Source organism: Lissotriton helveticus, chromosome 12, assembly GCF_964261635.1.
Source record: "Lissotriton helveticus chromosome 12, aLisHel1.1, whole genome shotgun sequence".
NCBI lineage: Eukaryota > Metazoa > Chordata > Amphibia > Caudata > Salamandridae > Lissotriton > Lissotriton helveticus.
The window spans coordinates 774071336-774080286 of record NC_136073.1 but is presented as its reverse complement, the minus strand read 5'-3'; the positions used below and the strand labels follow the sequence as shown (position 1 = coordinate 774080286).

General features: G+C 41.7%; 1 protein-coding gene across 4 annotated transcripts in view; it reads right to left on the bottom strand.

Moving 5' to 3' along the window:
• Nucleotides 1-1205: 1205 nt before the first annotated feature.
• Nucleotides 1206-8951, bottom strand: part of ADAR (adenosine deaminase RNA specific) — a 196540-nt gene continuing 188794 nt past the window's right edge. For all 4 annotated transcript variants that reach the window (XM_078670228.1, XM_078670229.1, XM_078670226.1 and 1 more), the window contains exons 14-15: nucleotides 4593-4720; nucleotides 1206-4413 (exon numbers count right to left, since the gene is read on the bottom strand). In XM_078670228.1, coding sequence (XP_078526354.1) covers nucleotides 4173-4413; nucleotides 4593-4720 — 369 coding nt within the window. In that variant the 3' untranslated portion in view covers nucleotides 1206-4172. The remainder of the gene's footprint in view (nucleotides 4414-4592; nucleotides 4721-8951) is intronic.

Below are 8951 nucleotides of genomic sequence, written 5' to 3'. Positions count from 1 at the left end.
GCCACGAACACACATTTTGGCCCTATGCGGAGAATATCCACGGAGTCTGGAACAAAAGGGGATTGGATGCAAGAGTCATTAATGAGGAAAATGTTAAACCAGTCACGCAAACTGACATACCTACACCATGGGCAAGAGACATCCAAGAAGTACGTTTGTCCATGTTGAAGGCCATGGGCAAGTGAGTAGACCAAGGAGGAGAGGCTGTTGTCAAGTGAGGCCAAACCTCCATTCTTGGTGGCTAGAGTGTAGTCACCATCCTGTACCCCAGTAGTCAAAAATGCAAAGGATGGCATCAATAATATTGTGCTAGATGACCTTTACAGCCCCCATAAAAGCAAGGATGCTTTAACAATATATTAACATAAATTCCTAATTTAAGTTCACTATAACTCTTGATAAAAAGGCATGAAATTGACATGTCAATGATAATCTTGAAAAGAGAATCCATTGTTAAAGTTTTTATTTTAATTGTTGTGGTCCACAGTAACATCATTACTTCTATGAATTCCAATGATTCGGAGTTCAATTTATCCAGGAAGATAAGCTTTTGGAGGAGTCGACTGCTTGATTCGCAGGGAGGGAAAGAAATTCTCTAGAAGTGTAAAGACAGGGCTACTTTTATTGCCGGAATACAAACTAGTGAAGAAGCAGGTTCCAAATCCTCTGACTGCAGAGAGTTTGGACTGATGGGTATCAATATGATCTATCATTAACAATTGCATTATGAAACTGATCAATGGCTATCAAGTTGCACTGATCCTGAACTAGAATATTTTAGCAACTGATGGAGTGTTAATTTCAAGAGAAGGAACCACTAGAGTGACCTAACAAAAAAGTAAGTGAACCCTTCATTAGAGCATAATCATTCACTTGAAAAACGCAAACTTAGCATTCTAGCTCAAATGGAATGGTTAAAATGAACTAGAAATCTTTGTAAAACATTTATTTATGCTGTTCAACATAATCACACAAACTATAATAAAATAACCATTAAAAAACAAAACCTCACTAAGCTGTCCCGTTTGGAAAGAAATTTGGCATATGCATATCAGTGATCTGCGAGGAAATAATTTGATGCAAAAACTCTCCTTATTAATGAAGCTGAGCAAACCAGTTTTTATGTTTGCCTTCTATCAAGATACTTCAGTCAGCTACACCTTTGTTCGACGATATTTCCATGACTGAAAGAACACACAACTAAGTACAGAAAAACATGTTCAGTTTATTTAAACAGAGGAATGTTATATTGTGGCCATAATGGAGATTGAGGCTGGCCTGGAAGTCTCAAGGTGTGGTTGGTTACCTAGCGCAGAATAAACATTACTTAAACATCATGGGCACTCGTGCTTTTCCTTAGTTTATAGCAACTCATATTAACCCACTGGCAAATTACTATGACAAAATCCCTGTCAGCATACAGTCTGACTTACCACCATGAGCTGACGAGCCAGGGAAGGGACCACTGCTCTCCATAGCCAGAGTGTATAAACAGAAATGAATCTAAGGACAAAACATAACTGCTTCCTTCATTGACAGTGAGCGGAACAGATCTCACTCCAATGCCTCTACTTTGTATACATTATGAGAGGTGAAAACCGAAACAAACTTCCACCCCACTGTTCACAAAAATTTAAATTACAGGCCTCGTCTAATTCTCTTAGTGGCACATTAAGTCAATTTTCAAAATTAAAATCTAACGAGCAGAACAAACCAACAGAGAAAAAAATATACTTCAGGTTTCCATTGCCAAGCTTAAAAGAAAACAAGCATTATTTCCATGTGCAGCCTGGTTCAGATCCTTTAAAGTTTCCTTCGATGTCTTGAATTGTTAGTTCATATGGAGCACTGATCCCAATGTCAGTCTTCAAAAAACCTTTGATCTCCCAAACCAACCAACCAGGAGGATTCCAGTATTTGCTGACCTACATTGTCAATAAAACTATAGAGTTCATACACCTTTCTCATGAACAAAAAGAGGTGTGCTTTACTATGAATGCTTTAACTACTGTCACATTTGTCAATGGAAAAACATCTTCCTAACCTTTTGGGAAGTCTCTTAATTACTAAGAACACCCTCCATTTTGACAGCCAACTTCAACCTTTGAAACAAGAAATGACTTCGGAGTAAAGTATAAGTACTACTTTATTTATTAAAACTCGCCAAACCAAAATGAGGAGTTCGTGCCTTTCATCATCGCCCCACGGAGGTTGGAGTCGGCAAAGCCGTTATCTGTATATATATATATATATATATATATATATATATATATATATATATATATATATATCTCCACCGTTTTGCTTCTGTTGAATCTGTACACAGTTCTTTCGAACAGACACGCCGCGGACCAAATTGCATTTCAATCAGGTACACATTTGTTTGGAGACATGTGTGTGTGTATATGTATATGTGTATATATATATATATATATATATATATATATATATATATATATATATATATATATATATATATATATACACATATACACACACGTTCAAATAAATGGTGCATATCCATGAGTGCTTGGCATTGTCTTTTGGGATCTGCTGAAAAATATGCATCTATCAAGATAAAAGGTTGCATTTTCTTTGTATTTTCGATCAAGAAAATGCAACGTTTTATTTGCTATCCACGCTGCTACAATGGCTATGAAGATTGTACTTCCAGTCTCCTGAATTCATTTCCAGCATTAAAAGTTAAGAGTTTAACATGGAGAATAAAGAAAAAAAGCTTATTAAGTCCACAAAAGGTAATACAGTAAGAAATAACGCAATTTATTTTTTCTAAAGAGCATGTCTTCTTTAAAGCTTTTCTCCATCCCAGTCTTTTCAACCACAAGGGATTGTTCTATCAAAATAGGTTGAACCAAACAAGCAACACCACAGCTTTAGACCCTGCATTCTTTTGATTGTTGTGATCTTAGGATAATGCATCACGTCCAGCCATCCGCGCCTAAAATATTTAAATAAATTGGCCGGTTTAAAGCATTAGGAGCAGCAACTCTCAGAAGGTCTGAGTGTGCGGTTTGTAGGACTCCATGCAAACATGATTGTGACAGAAGAAACAGTACATGCATAGGTCAGCAGAGATCTAAAAGTTTCACAGTCGAAAAAACAGAGTATACCTTACACGCTAGACTTAATCTGCCCTGGAAATAAAAATTCCTTTACCAAGAGCATCTCACAGCAGTCCGCTTCAGAGAGTTCCGTCTTAACTGCAGTACTGATTTAATTTCCTTGACTGCAAACCCCTTCAACAAACTAAAAGACAGCTTAAAATCGGACACTAAGGACTTACTACTCTACCATCATGTCAAGGATGAATTCAACTACCGGTCTCCTCCTCTGGCAACTGCACAAAATAAGGTGAGAATGCCTTCAAAGACTGTGGAAGTAGAATCTATCCAGGCCAGTTAAAGGAAGGTATCACATGAGGACAACCGTACTACAACATTACTATTGACAAACATTATGATTTCCACCCATGACGGGATATAACCAAGACACTTGCAAGGAATGCATTTCATAAATACCTTTTACTCAGACCACGTCAGCATCAAAAGAAATAGTTAATGTCATGGCCATGTTACAACTGCAGTACTTTTCTGTACCACCTTTTTTCCAAATCACTAATATGTTGGGTTTAAGTCACTTCTAAACATGTTAACCTATGAATGGCGCCTAGAGAACAGGAGAATAAAGACTTTCACAATGCTACTGACAGCGCCCAGTTTTCAAAATGGTAAAATTGCATGAAAATAAAAAAATAATGACCGCAATAGTGCTCCAGTATCCAAAATGGTAAAGTTACATTAAAGTAAAAATGTATGACCACAATCTAAAAAGAAAAATAGCAGGCAAAAACTTTTTAAAACTGATTAAAATTATATTTTGACCTAGATAGCAGTGTTTACTTTGGAAAACAGGACATCGCTTTTCAATTTATAACATACTTGTTTCAAATCTGTCCAAATTTGATCAGGAGCAGCAGACCGTCAATTGAGAAACATCAGAAATGAAGTTATGTTGCAAAGTCCTAATCCCACTTATTTTGTCATGGAGGACAGGCAAAAAATATTTAAAATCTCAGCATTGTAATATCCCTCATGTCTAGATAACAATCCTGGTTCATTGTAAAAAAGAAAACATCGAGAAACAATGACATATTAGTCAACAGTGACAGTAAAGCTCTTCTCCTCCTGTGGTTTACAGATCCAGTTGCCATACCCTAGGTCTGCCAAAGATCGAACAAAGTGTTCTTTGTTGGCATTATAGTCCAGAGCGGCTTCTTTGACATCACTGTAGGAGGTAAAAGACAGCAGGTCGTCACGACTTGTCTTTCTGCAGAGCTCTTGGTACAACTGGTAAATATTTTGCTTGGATACCCTTGAAACTTCAAGTTTTGGTCTAGAGGAAAGAACAAAGCATTGTCAAATATACAAAAAGTTCCTCATATAACAGGTTTGCCACCCTTTAAGATGCAGCTGATGGCCTAAAAGCAATGAATAATGATCCAATACAGTAAATTGCCTGAGGTGACCATAATAGAAACCTCGATAAATGTTTTATTGGTAGAGAAAACTTACCCATCTACTTTGCCCTTTGTTCCATCCAGGATTTCCACAGAAGTGTCATCGGCCAAACACCAATTCACACTTGACTCCTTGGTCTTCCCAGTTTGCCGCGTAGAGTCATACACACTAACTCGGCCGACCTGAATAATGGTAAAAGGAAAAAACAGTATTTATTGCCTACATTATTGCTTCACTGCTGCTTTACAATGATTAAAAACACCAAGATTGACAGAAAGATTCAGGTTAGCACAAAAAAACAAAGTACACCACAACGTAAAATTATTAACTAGCAACACGTTTGCCATAATGGGTACCTTCTGTGTAGTCATAAACATAAGAATATCATGGGTTAAATGCAAGATCTTGGAACTCATTTTTCAACATATAATCTTTATGTTGGAAAATGTTCTTTAAAAAAAAAATAGGGTCTTTTTGAATAAACTATAATCAAAAATGTGAAACTGTCCAAAAGCCCATTAATATGTAGTCAAGAAATAAAGAACATAGTAGAGCATATAGGCATTCTCCTCGCATTTTGGCACTGTTCTTTTAAAGGATCTAAAACACTTTGCTATTTCGAAGTCAACCAAGTGTCATCTAGGTTTCAACAAAACTCGATTTTCTCATCAACCAACATATCCTGAATAAAGGATTATAGCTCTGGCCTGGAGCATGGACTGATAACCATCTGTACATTCTCATAGAAGATCCATTGGTTGGCCACCTAATAAGTGATGACTGCATCTACACAAGTGTTGAGGTGATTAGCTGACTATTTTTCAATACATATTTGCCATGATCTCAACAATCCTCTGGCAATTTGTCAAGAAGACAATACAGAGACCTATTTGTCAAAAGTGCATATGGAGGATTAGCATCTTTTAGGGCAGAGATACAACCCAAACATCTTATTAATAATAATAATAATAATAATAATAATGATGAAAATAAGGAAGCTTGTAAAGCGCCTGGTTACGCCCACCGGCGTGTCCCCGCGCTGCAGTAAGTGAGAGATCCTAGAGCCCCCAGGCTATGGCGCCCAGGCCCATTAATGAAGGAACAAGTGTGTTTTAAGCTCTCTTCTGAACCTTGTCTCAGAAGGTTCCAACCGAAGCTCAAGAGGGAGTTTATTCCAGCTCCTGGCCGCCAAGAGCCGGAATGATCTAACACCCATTCGGGCCTTCTTGACTTTAGGGATCACCATCAGGCCAGTCCCTGTGGATCTAAGGGACCGGGCGGGCCTGTAAACAGTGATGAGATTCTGCAAGTACCTAGGCCCAATGCCTTGGGTGATACGGTGGCACGTACAGAGGGCCTTAAACACAATTCTCTTCCTGACAGGAAGCCAGTGAAGAGCGTCCAAGGCCCTTTTGGACGCAGCCCTTCTTGGAAGCCTAAGGACCAACCGAGCCGCCGCATTTTGACACACCTGAAGCCGGTCAAGACTCTTGACCGTGGCACCCAGATACAGTACATTGCCATAATCTAATCGCGAGGTGACAAGTGCATGCACCAGCGTCCTCCTAGCTTCTACAGGAAGAAGGTCCATAGTTTTGCGTAGACCTTTGAGGACACCAAAACAGGTCCCCACCACACGTCTGATCTGAGGTTCGAATGTAAGATTCGAATCTACCCATACACCGAGGTTCTTAGCCTGGAAGCACAGCATAGGGGTTGGGCCTAAGCAGGACAGCCACCATGCCGATGACCACACAGACGGGCCCCCCCACCACGAGCACCTGTGTCTTGCTACCGTTAAACTTCAGGCAGTTGTTGGCCATCCAGGAGGCAAGCTCCTGCATGCATGCTCTGAAGTTGGATGCAGCCAGATCCGGTGCCCGTGATAGCGAGATAACCAGCTGCGTGTCATCGGCATATGACACAATCCGGATTCTAAAACCCTCCACTATACTGTCCACTGGGGATGCATAAAGATTAAATAGGGTGGGGCTCAGGGCGGAGCTCTGGGGCACACCCTGATCCAGTTTCACAGCTCTAGAATAGTAGGCGCCTTGTCTGACCTGGAAACTCTGTTCCAGTCAGAAATTATTGTAACCATTTCAGCGCCGCGCCTGAGACACCGCCCTTATTCAGACACTGCAGCAAGGTGTAATGTGCTACAGTGTCAAAGGCGGCGCTCAGGTCCAAAAGGATGAGAGCCATTGTCTGCCCCTCATCTGCTCCCTGCCTAATGGCCTCCGTGGCCATAAGTAGAGCTGACTCCGCAGAGTGAAGTGACCGAAATCCAAACTGCGAGGGATGGAGAAGGTTGGCTTCTTCCACATGGGCTATGAGTTGTAAGTTTACAGCCTTGTCGGCCACTTTTGCAAAGTAGGGTAGCAGCGAGATAGGGCGGAGGTTATCCAATTTCTCAATGCTGATGTTCGGCTTCTTCTGAAGTGGAAGTACCACAGCCTGCTTCCAACTATCAGGCACCGTGTGCATACTAAATGATACATCTAGAAGATGCCTGATATAAGGCTCAAGAGTGGCAATACTCTCCCCAAGCACTTTTGGGGAGGCAGATCCCTGGGTGAACCAGACTTTATAGAACTACCGATTCTGCAGTGCGACTCGGGGGGAGGGGTGATAAAACTATCCAGCCTCTGATTTCCCCCAACACCTCCGATTGGCTCCACAAACTCTTCACCCGTTTTTTTGGCTCCCGGAAAGGAAGAGTATATTTTTTCGACTTTCTCTAAGAAGAAACCCAAGATACAGTCGCAGGATTCCCCAGAACTTTCCGTGGGGATAGCAGACTATGCAAGTGAGGAAATCTCCTTGTAGATCTCGAATAACTCCTTAGTGGCTGTTGAACATTTTAAGAAACACCTTTGGCCCCTACCCCAGGGGCTCTGTTCGGTTCCGTGCCTGTAGGCATTGCGCGCTAATTTTACACAGTACTATGCTCTGAACAGGGCTTTTAATTTTGAAATGAATGGTTCCCAGAGTTGTTGTGCTGTGTGGAAGCGGCACAGTTGTGCGTTTCCACCTCTTTCCCACGATTGGAATTAATATGGTAAAGTAGTGAAAGACACGCACATAATGTGCAACCAGCCCCATGCCCATTACCAGAGGTTGCTGCATGTGTTTGTTGTGTGTCTCCAACCTAGCACAACTGAGAAGTATGGTTCAGTAATGAATCGTACAATTAAACAGCACAATGGCACACTGCCTTAGGCACTACACAGTAGCTGTGTTGGAAAAACCAACCTTGAAAATAAAAGGAGTGCCAGTGCTTTATTTAATGCTCTCTGCTGATACGTGGAGCAAATCATCCGTGGTTTGCTCATAGTTTAATTAATCATGCTGGTACCCCGAGCAATTCATCCGTGTTTTGCTCCTAGTCTAATTAATAAAAGGAGCACATTTTTACCTCATGGCCGGATGAACAATCGGCTCCCTGTGGAGAATCCCCCCCCCAAATACCTGGAGACTGCATTCTGGCAGCGAACACAGTACTTGCTCTGGTACCCCCCCCTCTCGAGGGTTTTCTGGTGGGCTCTCCTTTCTTGCCAGCCTCTGCTGCTGTCCCATCGGAGAGGTCTTCAGCGCACCTCCGATCTCCATGGCGGAAAAAATAATCTGAGAGCCTGCACACACACGATGGGGGTTGTAGCCTCACCAGGGAGGTCAGGTTCGCAACCTCCCCCAAAAAAAAAAAAAAAAAAATACAAAGCACTTTCCGACTCCAACCACAAGATGGCGGAATATGCACAGCATAGTGAATCCAGAAAGATTCACGCTGCAAAACCCAAGATACAGTCGCAGGATTCCCCAGAACTTTCCGTGGGGATAGCAGACGATGCAAGTGAGGAAATCTCCTTATAGATCTTGAATAACTCCTTAGTGGAATTTTCTGCTGCCCCAATTCTCTCAGCATAGTATGTGGCCTTGGCCCGTCTAATAAGCCCATGGTAGTTTCTCCGTTTTTTTTGATACTCCAACTAGGCCTGACTAAGAAAGGCTATCCTCCATTGCCTCTCTAGATGTTTGCATTCTGTCCTAGCTAGGTGCAAATCGTCGTTGTACCACAGTTCAGATTTCTGTGGTCTATTCACTGTTTTATTCAGAAGTAGCGGGCTACACTGTCTAGGGCTTCTCTTATACGTCTTTCTAGATTACAGCAAGCAGTTTCAACATCGGTACCCCCCCCCCCCCCCCCGGCTGCCGTCCTTTGATCAGAGCTTCGTTGAACTTCAACTGTGAGAATCCAACCCATTTGCGACACGGGTGGTTTAGCACCGGTTGCCATGGGGCTCTAGGTTCTGGGATCTTTACCGCAAAGGGAACAAAGAAGTGGTCGGACCAGGGGATAGAAATGGGTGTACTCACTTCAACTTCCCCCCCAATTAGCAAATACTGGATCCA